The sequence below is a fragment of the Salvia splendens genome, chromosome 9 (assembly GCF_004379255.2).
Source record: "Salvia splendens isolate huo1 chromosome 9, SspV2, whole genome shotgun sequence".
Classification (NCBI taxonomy): Eukaryota; Viridiplantae; Streptophyta; class Magnoliopsida; order Lamiales; family Lamiaceae; genus Salvia; species Salvia splendens.
In genome coordinates this window covers 26,829,331-26,843,287 of record NC_056040.1, presented here as the reverse complement: position 1 = coordinate 26,843,287, position 13,957 = coordinate 26,829,331, and the positions used below count along the sequence as shown (strand labels likewise).

General features: G+C 45.8%; 1 protein-coding gene across 1 annotated transcript; it reads right to left on the bottom strand.

The window, feature by feature from the left end:
* Positions 1-12,935: 12,935 nt before the first annotated feature.
* LOC121749365 lies at positions 12,936-13,562 on the bottom strand. Its single transcript, XM_042143939.1, has one exon. It carries the CDS (start codon positions 13,560-13,562, stop codon positions 12,936-12,938), a length of 627 nt encoding a protein of 208 aa, XP_041999873.1.
* Between the last annotated feature and the right edge of the window lie 395 nt (positions 13,563-13,957).

The following is a 13,957-nucleotide window of genomic DNA, read 5'->3' as shown; positions in this document are numbered from 1 at the left end:
AATTCCTTCAGGGACCATAAAGTGGCATTTCTCGAAATTCAAAACCAAATGCTTTTCCTGGCACCTCCTCAGCACTATATCCAAACTTGTCAAACACGAGTCAAATGAATTCCCGTACACCGTGAAGTCATCCATAAAAATCTCAATGCAATCCTCTAGGAGATCCGAGAAAATACTCATCATACACCGCTGAAAAGTCTCTGGCGCATTGCAGAGACCAAACGACATCCTCCTATAAGCATACGTTCCAAAGGGACACGTGAAAGTTGTCTTCTCTTGATCCTCGGGATTCACATAGATTTGAAAATACCCACTATATCCGTCCAGGAAACAGAAATATTGCTTGCCCACCAGCCTCTCCAACATCTGGTCAATGAAAGGTAACGGGAAGTGATCCTTCTTAGTAGCCTCGTTCAGCTTCAGGTAGTCAATACACATCCTCCACCCAGTAACAAGTCGAGTGGGGACCAATTCATTTTTATCGTTCTTAACTACCTGTATACCTGACTTCTTGGGTACCATATGTACGGGACTAACCCATTCACTGTCTGGTATGGAATATATGATTCCCAGGGATAGCAGCTTCAATACTTCCTTCAGCACTTCTTCCCTCATGTTCGGATTCAACTTGCGTTGCGGATCCCTACAGGCCTTTGCTCCTTCTTCTAAACGAATGTGATGCATGCACATATCTGGACTGATTCCAACCAAGTCAGAGAGCGTCCACCCAATGGCTTTCTTGTTTCTCCTGATTACATTCAGCAGTTCCTTTTCTTGTCCCTCGGTCAAGCTGCTGTTAATAATCACCGGGAAGTTTTTGTTCTCCTCCAGATACGCATACTTGAGCCCAGGTGGAAGTGTTTTCAATTCTTTCTTGGGGACATCTTTTTCCTGTGGCGATGGGTTTTGTTCTGTTGTCATTCCCTTCTTAGACTCAGTAGAACTGTCCATGTTCGCCACATAAGGTGTCTTCCTTGACCTAGCTAGCTCCGGACTTGAACAGAATTCCAGAATTGCTTCCGCTAGTTCTTCATCCGAAAACTCACTTGTGTTCATCGCTTGACACCAACTGGCTACTTCTCTATCAATGGCATGACTCATCTCAGAATTCTCGATCTGTTCCTGCATTAACTCTGTCTCAAGATATTCCTGGACCAAGGGGTTAATAACCTCTATAGCATGCAAATTTTCAACGTCAAGAGGTCTTTTCATTGCCTCATCTATGCTGAATGTATATTTCTCCCATTGTAATCAAGGCAGATAGTACCGTCAAAAACATCAATGATAGTCTTAGCGGTACGCAGGAAAGGTCTCCCTAGAAGTACTCCGCCAGACTCTGCAGACTCATTATCACTCATCCTAATCACATGGAAATCAGCTGGGTACAAGAAATCATGTACCTTCACTATCACATTCTCAAGCACTCCTTCAGGGCAAATGCATGACCTGTCTGCCAATTGGATCACAACTTTCGTGTCCACCATGCCTACCCCTACTAACTTCTTGTATATAGACAGTGGTAACACATTTATCGACGCACCTAAATCACACATAGCATGCTCGATCTTCACATCACTAATAGAGATGGGTAAGGTAAACATACATGGATCATTGCATTTCGAAGGCATCCTCCGCTTCTGAATCACTGCCGAGACATTCTCGCCTATCAAAATTTTTCCACTGGGTCTGCCTTTCCAGCTATAAATTCCTTGATGAACTTGCTAAACACCGGCAATTTCAAGGCCAGCAGGAATGGTAGATTAATGTCTAGTTTCCCAAAAATGTCCATGAAATCCACCGGCTCTTCTTTCTTCTTCTTGGCTTCCCCCCGGCTCGGGAAAGGCTTCAATCGTTTTCCGGCTCCTGTAGAACTGTCAGCTGAGAATTCTCCAGTCTCCTCCCTTTCTGCCTTGTTCTCAAATACTGGCTCTGGATCGAGCAAGAATGGCTCAGTTGACTTAGGCAAGGCTTTCTCCAAATCTCCTATCTTAAGGTCATCCTTGACCAAAGAACTTTCTCCTTCCAAGTCCCCAGACCTAGGAATAGTATCTTCTTCCTTACCTTCCTTGGGGCTTATCGCTTCCTTCGTTCTCACCACTGGCCCATCATATGCCTTCCCGGATCTCAAGGTAACCTGACTTATATTCGCCCTATCTGGTGGCCTTACTGAGGCGGGAATCTTTTCCTCGTTTCCTCTCATATCACTCAAAGCAGTGGCTATCTGGGACAATTGTTTAGCCAGCATATCCATGGCTGCCTTTTGCTCCTGTTGAGCATCTTGAAGCTTGTGCACTACGTCATTGTTCGATTGCAGGTTGCTTTGCATATGTTGCTGAGAACTGACAAGGTCGTGCACCATATCATCGATACTCTTTGGTGACTTCCGTGGTTGACTGGACCCTGGCCCTATACTCAGAGTCGGTCCACTTGCTTGATTCTGACGAGCGTTGCCTTGACCGTCTGAAGAGTTGTTGTAGTGATTTCCTTGGCCATGGTAATTGTTCTGAAAATTCCTTTGGTGCGGTGGCACATAAGAGTTCCCTTGATTATTCTGATTTCTGTTCCCCCAGCTTGAGTGGTCTCCTTGGTTCCGATTGATCCAGCTGTCCTGCCCCTCTTGATTCCTTCCTGACCAGTTACCTTGCCTTTCGGGCTGAGGTGCAAACTGCTGACTTTGTTGTGGTGCTGGTTGATTCTGCTCATTGTCAGTCCATCTGAAATTCGGATGATTCCTCCAAGGTGCATCTCTCTGTCTTCCTGGATTCCAGCTCCCATCGGGATTCCAACTACCCATTGCACTGACCTAGGCCTGATATTCTCCTTCCTGGGTCCCGTAATACTGCTGAATTTGACTATCTCCTGGACCAGGAGATTTCTCCTTCCCTTGTGAAGTCAGTGGATTCGTCTTCTCAATCGCGTTCAAAAGAGCCTTCTCGAGCCTATCAATCCTTGCCTCCACTTTATCATTGTTCGATTGCAGGTTGCTTTGCATATGTTGCTGAGAACTGACGAGGTCGTGCACCATATCATCGATACTCTTTGGTGACTTCCGTGGTTGACTGGACCCTGGCCCTATACTCAGAGTCGGTCCACTTGCTTGATTCTGACGAGCGTTCCCTTGACCGTCTGAAGAGTTGTTGTAGTGATTTCCTTGGCCCTGGTAATTGTTCTGAAAATTCCTTTGGTGCGGTGGCACATAAGAGTTCCCTTGATTATTCTGATTTCTGTTCCCCCAGCTTGAGTGGTCTCCTTGGTTCCGATTGATCCAGCTGTCCTGCCCCTCTTGATTCCTTCCTGACCAGTTACCTTGCCTTTCGGGCTGAGGTGCAAACTGCTGACTTTGTTGTGGTGCTGGTTGATTCTGCTCATTGTCAGTCCATCTGAAATTCGGATGATTCCTCCAAGGTGCATCTCTCTGTCTTCCTGGATTCCAGCTCCCATCGGGATTCCAACTACCCATTGCACTGACCTAGGCCTGATATTCTCCTTCCTGGGTCCCGTAATACTGCTGAATTTGACTATCTCCTGGACCAGGAGATTTCTCATTCCCTTGTGAAGTCAGTGGATTCGTCTTCTCAATCGCGTTCAAAAGAGCCTTCTCGAGCCTATCAATCCTTGCCTCCACTTTATCATCTTCTCGCTCTCTTACGGCATGCACCAACCCTCTTATTACTGCATTCCTAGGGTTATCGTACGCCTTCTTAGCGTCGATCAACTTTCCCAGGATTTCCCTTGCTTCACTTCCCTTCTTTCTTGTGAAATTCCCCCCACTTGAGGAATTCATTAAGTCCTTTGACTCAGGAGTCGCTCCTTCGTAAAACAGAGAGTAGGTCTCTGCCTCTATCATTCGGTGGTTCGGGCATGCATCCAACAACCCCTTAAATCTCGACCAATACTGACTCAAGGATTCGTCGTAATCCTGCTTACACTCTAATATTTCTTTCTTCAGTGCATTCGTCTTGTTGGATGGAAAGAAATAATCTAGGAACTCCAATTTGAAATCCCTCCATGTGCGGATAGAATCCGGGGGCAACCTTAATAACCACGTGTTAGCTTCCCCCTTCAAGGTAAACGGAATCGCACGTAGGCGATAATCCTCCTCTGTTGCATCATTCGGCATCTTCTGAATACCACACAACTTACTGAATTCATTTAAGAACTCATACGGACACTCATTTCTACGCCCAGAGAACGTTGGCAAGATGCCGAGCACGTTTGTCTTGATCTCAATAGTTCTCTGGCGTGGATTCATCACTATGGCTTGTGCTGGCTCTCCATCTAAGTGGCCAGTGAGAGAGTCGATCTCTGGATCTGGATCTACTACCTGCGCCATGACTACTTCCTTTGCTTCCCCTGTTTCTGACTTCGTTTCTGATTCGGGTGGGGACTCTGGATCTTCACGTCCTGACGACGTCCAAGATTCCTCGCTAGTGAATTTACTCGGAAACGGATCTCCTGTGGTGAACCCTGATCTGGTGGTCACAGTAGAGGCTGTGTCCTTAACCCGCCGATTAAACTGGCCGTGTTTCCTCCCAGTCGAGTTGCTCCGGTAGGTAGATCCTGAGCCTCTGCTCATAAACTACAAACAAAAGAGAAAGAAAATAAGTAAAAATTATTTACACCACAGACTCTGAACACTAACACTAAGCACGCCCTCCATCCCCGGCAACGGCACCATTTGAAGTGGGGAAAAGTCGGATCGTGTCTTCGTGTGCTTACAGGAAAAACTATGCAAGTGCTTGGTCAAGAAACCGTGCTTCTTAAATCCGCTGGATCACTAGGTCCAGGAACTCAAGGAACACAGAGTGTTTTTGTCGTTGGACACACTCGACTCCCCTTCAAAAATTAAATCCCTCAACCCGAATACTATGGATTAGTATAGGGAAGTGGGGTCGATCCCACGAAGATGGAGTCGTGAAGTAGTGCTTAGAGACTCTGGAAATAAGCGGCTGCTGCCACGCAAAAGGGTTGAGGTTTAAACTACCACTAGACCTAGGCACGGAAGTTAAATGCTAGACCTAGGACACAGAACACTTATAAAATCAGACATCAACGCCGAAAGAAACAAATACTCACTAGACCGTGTAAATGACTGACTAAATATGACTAGGCAGAAAGAATTAAAAAGTGGGGACCATGACATTCAAATAAGGTAAGTACAGAAAAAGCTGCAACTAACAAACTTATGCAATCTCCTAACCAACTCAGACGCGTAAATGAAGAAAACAGAGCATACTCCTAGATTCAAAAAGAATATAGAAATCGGGACGCCGGAAACTTACTACGAATCGGACGTACGTCAGATCTACATAAACTAGGCGAAATGAAATAAAAACACGTAGGCTAGGCATAAAATTAAATCAACAAGGCTCAGATTCACGTCGAATGTTTAATCCACTCCGGATCCAAGCCATCTGAACTCAACACCCAGCAAAATCAACTCCATAACTCCGATTCTCACAGATCTGCTCAAATCAACTCCAAATCCCAACAATCACAGACAGCCTTACAACATCAACAAGTTAAAAACCCAATTCATCCACAAACAAACTCCATTCTCCTAGATCCAACCACGAACCTGCAATAATCCAGAAAACAACCTCGAAAACAACCAACTCCAACTATCCAACTCAGAATTCAAGTAAACATAATCAACAAACAAATATCAACACAATCGGCATAAGCTAAAACGAAACTTGCATAAAAATAGAGAAATATCCAGAAAACAAAGAGGTCTGAGCTTCGAACAGCGAAGCTCGGCGAATTCAGCAGAAACGAAAACGGAAAATAAATTGTTTCTTCGCCCTAAGAAGGACGGTGTTATGACCAGATCGAAATGTATGAAAGCTAAAGGTGAACCCCAAGTACGCCCTGAATCTCCCCACGATAGAACCCAAGTGTGTGAAAAAGTGAACTAAGCTACAAGCTGTTCTCGAGGTCTTCAACCGAGAAGATCCCTCCAGCGTGCATGCTTCTCCCTTTTATAGACGCGGACATAACCTTCTAGAGTCTTCGTAGAAATCTCTATTCTACCCTTCAACTCCGAGGCTTCCTCCGTCGAGCAATTTTCCGCATAATGTCCACTCTTTCACCTTCTTCCTAGGTCCACGCAACTGTCTCCCTCCTTTGCTGGACCTGGCGAAAATCTTCACACACCTGGCTTAAAACGTGTGTTAGACCCAGAAATTTCACGAATTAAAGCCCTAGACCTATGCATGAAATTAGCCTTATCAGTCGGCTCTCTTGGGTGGTAGTTTTTCCTGCACAATCGCCGACGCTATCCATTCCACCATGATCTTCCCATTCTCCTGGGCTTTCCCGGCTATGAACTCCTTAACGAATTTCCCAAGAGGGGGTAGCTTCACGGCTTGGAGGAATGGTATGGTGACATCCAATTTCCCAAAAATTGACAAGTAATCCACCGGGTTCTCCTTCTTTCTTTTTGTAACAAAGCGGAAAGGGAATAGTTCCTCCCCCTTTTCTCTCCTCTACCGGTCCCTCAGCAACCTCCTTGGAATCTTCCTTGGGCAAATTCTGGAACTCAGCCTCCGTTCTGGATTCTACCTCTTGATGGGGTTTCTTCCTGACCAGTACGCTCTCAGGTTCACCTCCTCCACATGGCGTCTTCCCCAAGAAAAATGGGTCCTGCATCCGAGGCATGGATCTATTAAGCTCTTCCACTGAGATGGTGTCGCCCCCTATCTTCGTTCCACTTGGCTCTCTACTTGGTTGTTTCGGTCAAGGTCCATCATAAGTAGTTCCTCACCTCAATGTAACCTTACTCACATTCGCCTTTTCGGGTTTTTGGACTGTAGACGGGAGTTTCCCTGCATTTCCTTTCAAATCACCCACCGAACTGGCCAGCTGGGCCAACTGCCTATTCATCATATCCATGTTCGCTTTATGTTTCTTCTGGGCATTTTGCATCCCCTGCACTACTTCGTTGTAGGATTGCAACTCGCCCTTGATACCTTGCTGCGACGCGAGCAATTCTCCCATCATGTCCTCTTTGGATCGTTTGGTCCTGTTGGAATATTGTGACTGATTTGGGCCCTGGTGCTGGTTATACTGGGAACTTTGGTTGGGATGGAAATTTTGGAAGTTTTGCTTGTTCTAGGTTAGGTGGGTATTGGTTATACTGGTCTTGGTGATATTGGTTCTAGTTCTGGTTTTGGAAATGATTTTGGTTCTGAAGGTGTTGGGGTGCTTGATTCGGCTAATTTTGGTAATTTTGGAAGTTTCTCTGGTGGGGTGGTATGTAGACAGGGTTTGGGCTTTGCTGTTGTGGGTTTTGGTTTTGGGATTGTTGGTTCCTTCCTGACCAGTTGAACTGGTGGCCCGGGTTTGCTGGCCCACGGTTGGGGTTTGGGTTCGAGTGGGGGTGATATTGGTTCTGACCTTGACCTTGGTTTTGATTTTGGTTCCCATCTCCCCATCGAAAATTTGGGTGATCCCTCCATGGTGCGTCCCGTTGTCTCCCCTGGATCCAATTCCCATTTGAGTTAAAATACCCGGCAGCATTAGCCTGCTCCATACTGACCGAGTCGTTTGGCTGATCATAGCTCACTTCTTGGTTTCCCTGTTCTGCACCCTTGTAGTTCCCAACTGGGGAAGTCTGCGGTGTATTCTTCTCGATTGCGCTCGGGAGTGACTTCTTTAGCTCATCCATCTTCAAATCCATCCGCTGTTCAAGCTTCTGCTCCTGGTCAGTGGACGAGGCACTTGCAACCCTTTCTCGGTTGTATCCATCCCTTGAATGGTCATACTCCTTCTTCGCACTCAGTAGTTTCCTTAGGACCCTCTTCGCTTCGCTGACCCGTAGCTGCGTGAAGCTTCCTCCCGACGACGAATTGGTCAGGTCCTTGGTTGTTATGTTCATCCCCTCATAGAAGGTATGATGTATCTCAATGTCCGCCATGCGATGATTGGGACATGCATCTAAAAGGCCCATATACCTTGCCCAATAATCGCTCAAAGGTTCATCGTACCCTTGCTTCACACTAGTTATTTCCCTTTTCAGCGCACTTATCTTGGATGATGGGAAAAACTCGTCTAGGAATACTGACTTGAAATCAGCCCAACTCTCAATGGAGTCGGGGGGCAGGCGCATGAACCAGGTGTTAGCCTCCCCTTTCAGTACGAACGGCAAGGCCTTCAGTCTATAATCATCCTCAGTCGCTCCTGCTGGCCTTCTCTGTGCCCTACAAATTTTACAAAACTCATGCAGGAACTCATACGGCCCTTCGTAACTCTTCCCGCAGTATGTAGGCAGAATTACGATCACATGAGGCTTCACATCACAGGCAGTTTGCCCTGGGGTCACAACTATGGCTTGAGGTGGTTCTCCCTCGGTATGTGCGTTCAGTGTCCCGATCTCAGGATCTTCCTCTCCTTGAGCGGCCATCCTTCTCGGGTCTCCCTCTATCCTTGGTATCTCTTCCGGTATTGGTCCTTCTATAGTGTATTGCTCCTCGTCACTACTCGAACCTAAGTCAGACAAAGTTGTTGACAGGCCAGAACGAGTGGTCACGAGTATAGTCCCTCGCTGGAGTATATTCGGTCGCCGATGGTCAGGAGCCGAGCTGCTGCTCATAAACTGAAACGAAAAGAAAAGAGAAAAATTATGAACAGTATATACGCCAAAGTATCACTCACAATAACAGCTAATAACGCCATTCATCCCCGGCAACGGCGCCATTTGAAAGAGCAGGTTTGCGTCAGGTGTCGTTTCAAGCAGGGGTGTATCCTATTGATCAGTATGGAAGTCCCAGCTAATCCTGAATCCTGGTATCAATAATTCCTCAACCCTCTTCTACTGGGTAGTATAGTGAAGGTAGGGGTCGAATCCCACAGGGATGGTGACGATTTGGAGTGATTGTGGTGATATTCTGGAAGGTTTGGTTAGCTACCACGCTTGGGTTGAGTTTCTACCTAGGCGGGAAATTAAAGTGGTACTCTACTGACTAGGAGGAGGGAGAGTTGTTAAACAGACGGCTGTGTACGTGTGAGTGGGGAACATGATGTTTCAGAAATAAATGTAGAAGGTGCAAGTTCACTATAAAAGACTAAACGGAATATCAGAGGGAAAGAGGTAGTTAAGTGGCTAGACCTGCAGATCTGAAAAGTAAGGACAAAAGTAAAAAGTTGTTAAAAAGTAAGAGTGGTCCCAAACTTGGATGGAGATATTGTCTTCTTCAACATAAATCAAATCAGATCGGCAAAACCAGATTCATCACCATAAAAACACAGATTAGCAACTTCAAGAACACAGATCTACGATTAAAACTTCAAATCAAAAGATCGAACACTGAAACTGCAACTAAGCTTACTGGTCAACATGTAGGGTGGCAGAAATCACGTAAACTGGGTTTTCACACTTAACTAATTCAGATCTAAAATCTAACAGCTATCTAGACTTGCAAACTCAGAGATATTAACTACAGAAGTTAAAACATGCGAATCCACACTGGAAATTACCGTAACAGCTAGATCTAAGCTATCTAGGCAGAAAGAAGCGAAAGCAAACATGAACCGATGCTGGAAAACAACTTCATATTCAATAAAACGTTTGGATCACAACTAAGACTTCAAAGTAAGCAAAATACTGGAAATGCGAAAGATCCAACGTAGAGAAAACAAACAAGATTAACTAGAAAGCAAATAAAGATTGTTTTTGCCACTCCGGGCGATGGAACTGCGAACTACGATCGTGCTGACTGAAAAGAGAGAATGGAACTCCGGCAAACTGATGATCTTCAAGTGACCATGGTTGTGGCGAGGAACGAGAATTACGAAGGATAATGCTGAAGGAGGGATCTACCGAAGAGAAATTGCTAACTAAGCGTAGGAGTTAACTAACTAATTGATGATGATCTTCTCTCTCCAAGTGGCTTCCTTTTATAGGGAGGCCCCCCTTTATTTTTAAGGTAGACTTCGAATATGAAATGACTCTTTTGCCCCCTTGCTTGCGGCTGATCTTCCCAGCTATCCTTCTTCTCCATCTCGAGCCTTTTTGGCATGCATACTGGTCAGGATAACATCATCCTGATGCCTTTTCCACCTGAAGTATCCGAAGCTTTGCCTACTGGCTAGAACACTTAACCTGCACACTTAAGCAATAGTTTTTGCAGATATAATCCAATTATGCACATCATACTGACCAGTAACCATGGCCTAGAATACGACTTATCACCGTCCCACCAAAATTTCCTTTTTAGATCCTGGTACATTTTTGTACTTCCGGGGTGTGCGGTATACGGGGTGTCGTGTGCCTCAGTCAATATTTCATTCCTTAGGTTCGGGTTGGCGGGTACACATAGTCTTCCCTCAAAAGTGAGAGCATTTTCCGCCTCTTCTCTGTAATTGCTTTGCTCACCGGTCCGCACCTTCATTCGTATTTTCTCTAGCGCTTCGTCATGTCTTTGGGCGTCAATTATTCGTTTTCTCAAGTCGGGTTGCAGCACCAAAGTTGCGATTTTTGCTTCCACTGTTTCTGGGGCTTGTACTATTTCTATTTTCATCTTGGTGAATTCCTGTATCAGTGCTTCCTCCCGGGTGGCCAGACAAGCTAGTTGTTGAGACTTTCGACTCAGTGCGTCAGCTACCACATTTGCCTTGCCAGGGTGGTAGTTTATGCTACAATCGTAATCCTTCACTAACTCCAGCCATCTCCTCTGCCGCATGTTTAGATCCTTCTGTTCGAAGAAGTACTTTAGACTCTTGTGGTCAGTGAAAATCTCACATTTGACCCCATATAGGTGGTGTCTCCAAATTTTCAGTGCATGCACTACAGTTGCTAATTCCAGATCGTGGGTGGGGTAGTTTAGTTCGTGGGGTCGGAGTTGCCTCGACGCATAAGCTATCACCTTCCCGTTTTGCATTAGAATGCATCCGAGTCCATTTTTCGAAGCATCTGTGTAGACCACGTAATTTGTGCCTGGTTCTGGCATGGCTAACACGGGGGCGGTAGTTAGTTTCTCTTTCAGTAGTTGGAAGCTAGCTTCACATTCTGGAGTCCACACAAACTTGATGCCCTTTTGAGTTGTTGCGTCATTAGCCTGGCAATCTTTGAGAACCCTTCGATGAATCTTCTGTAGTAGCCCGCCAGTCCTAGGAAACTCCGAATTTCGTTCGGGCTGGTTGGAGATTTCCAGTTTTGTATCGTATCTACCTTCGCTGGATCCACTCGAATTCCTTCTGCCGTCACAATGTGTCCAAGAAAATTAACCTCTTTCAGTCAGAATTCGCACTTGCTGAATTTAGCATAGAGCTTATCGGTCCTCAACGTTTCGAGGGTAGTTCTTAGATGCTCAGCGTGTTCCGCTCTATTTTTCAAGTAGATGAGGACGTCGCCTATGAAGACCAGGATGAATTTGTCGAGATACGGGTTGAATATGCGATTAATCAGATCCATGAACACCGCAGGGGCATTGGTCAATCCAAAAGGCATTACAACAAACTCGTAGTGACCGTACCTGGTGCGAAAAGCTGTCTTGGGTACATCTTGAGACCGGATCTTCAGTTGGTGGTACCCAGATCTTAAGTCAATCTTTGAAAATACACTGGCTCCCTTAAGCTGGTCAAATAAATCATCTATCCTTGGCAATGAGTATTTATTCTTGAGTGTCACCTTGTTCAATTCTCGGTAGTCTATGCACATCCTCAAGGTTCCATCCTTCTTTTTGACAAAGAGTACAGGAGCTCCCCATGGTGACACACTGGGTCTGATGAAACCCAGGTCTAAAAGTTCTTGCAGTTGTAACTTGAGTTCTCCCAATTCCTTTGGGGCCATTCGGTATGGCATTTTTTAGATTGGCGCAGCTCCTGGTTCTAAATCAATGGTGAATTCCAATTGTCTGTCTGGGGGTAGTCCGGGTAGCGTATCAGGAAACACGTCTGGAAATTCACGTACAATCTCCACATCCTTATTCTTCTTTTCTTCCTTATGTTCTTCACTTAAGTAGACGAGGTAGGTGGGACATCCTTTTCTCACAAGTGTAGCTGCTTGTAGGGCCGAAATTATGGATTTATGCTTGTTCATCGTGATTCCATAGAATTCAACTCGCCCTTCTCTAGGAGTTTGAAAGGAATCTGTCTTTCGTTGCACTTGATGGTGGCATGGTTCTTGGCCAACCATTCCATTCCTAGTATAATATCGACATCTTCCATTTTCATGACCCCCAAGTTATTAGCAACAACCTTACGTTCTCCGAGCAAAATTTCTAGGTTCGAGCATTTTTGTTGATTTCTATAACTCCTCCTACTGGTGAGGACACCGTTATTCTAGGTTCTGCTGGTTCTGGTGTGAGTTCTAAAGTGTTTACACACGAAGTGGATATGAAGGAGTGCGAAGCACCAGTATCAAACAATAGGACAATAGGTATGTTCAGTAGGGTGACCATACCTGCTAGATCCCCTTAGTTGTTTCTCTGCTGGTTTCATCCCAAAGCATATGCCCTGGCTTGTGTTGGAAGGCTCGGGCGTTGTGGATGCGGGGCATGGTAGTCCTGAGTGTTTGCCCGCAGAGCTCGCAGTTGTTGACGTTGTGCGGGCTGGTTAGTTGGTGCATTCCATCCCTGGGGTCCATTTCGACAGTTCTTGGCGATGTGGCCATTTTTTCCACAAGTGTAACAAGTCATCTCTCTGGCCCTGCATATCCCGCCGTGGGGCTTGTTACATTTGGGGCAAAGGGGATTCCTTGGCTGAGTGTTCCCTGGAGGGTTGAAGGTAGGCTGTCTTGCAAAGTTCTGTGGACGGGGTGGGGGTGGTCCATGCCATGGTTTCTTTTGTCCCCACTGGTTTTGATTTCCTTCCCATTTCCTCTTATCTCTTGGGATTTGAGACGAGGTATGCGGTGGCATATTTGTGGGGTTGGGCGCGGGTTTTTCTTTAGGCAATGCAGCCTCAATGTCCAGAGCTAGCTTCAGAGCTTCAGACTATGGTAGTCCGCCGCGACTGGCCAATGCTACTCTTATTTCGTGCCTCAAGCCAGTACAAAATTTCTCGGACATCTTTTCATCCGTGTCCACTTGATCAGCACCGTACCTGGACAGGTCAAAGAAGACGCGATCATATTCCGTCACTGACATTCGTCCCTGTCTCAAGTTGTAGAACTCCGTTTCATTTTGTTTTTTATAGCTCTTGGGGATGTACTTGTCGTAGATTCCTGTCTTGAACTGATCCCAAGTTTGGCCCTCCAGCTGATGTGGGGCCATTGTCTTCTTGCAGGCCTCCCACCAATAATCTGCAGACCCTGTCAGTTGGAGTGAGGCACAAACCAAACGTTCCTCGTCTGTGCATTGCAGTAGGTCAAACAAGCGTTCGAGCGCACGTATCCATGATTCTGCTTCAGCGGGGTCGCCCCTTCCGTCAAATGTTGGAGGCTTCTTTTTCAGAAAGGTGTTTATGATTGTCCTATCCACTGTAGGGGCAGGTGGAGGCGAAGGTGGTCGAGGTGGAGATTGTGGCGGATGGTTTACGTATTGTTCCTCGGGCTCGGGTTGTGGTCCTCTACCACGTCCCCTTCCTCTCCCTCGGGGTCGCCCGGCTATCCTTGGCGGCATTTTCTATCGATAAAATATTTCCCGGTAAGTTATTATTGTTGGAAAGATTAAACGATTCAGAGGATAGAGAACTTCAATTTTATTCAAACAACCAATAACAGATATCACTAAAGATAGGAAATAAAACATGTAGATTTTCATATAAAAGTTTATGTACAGGGAAAAATTGCCTCCACCGAGGACTTTCGTACAACCATTCTTGGTGTCGCAAAATAATGTCACATCTGTTACTATACAGATGCTAGTCAAAAAGCCAAGCCACGGAACACTCGCACGAATGTTTTCGAGATGTCAAAATGTTGTAGCTAGTCAGAACATAAACCAGAACGGTCTCATAACGGATCCGTTTCTAGGGTACAAACATATATACATAAACATCACATCACTGTCACAAA

Bases quoted from the DNA above. Each gene is read 5' to 3' on its own strand.
- LOC121749365 (XM_042143939.1), bottom strand. From the start codon at position 13,562: ATGCCGCCAAGGATAGCCGGGCGACCCCGAGGGAGAGGAAGGGGACGT.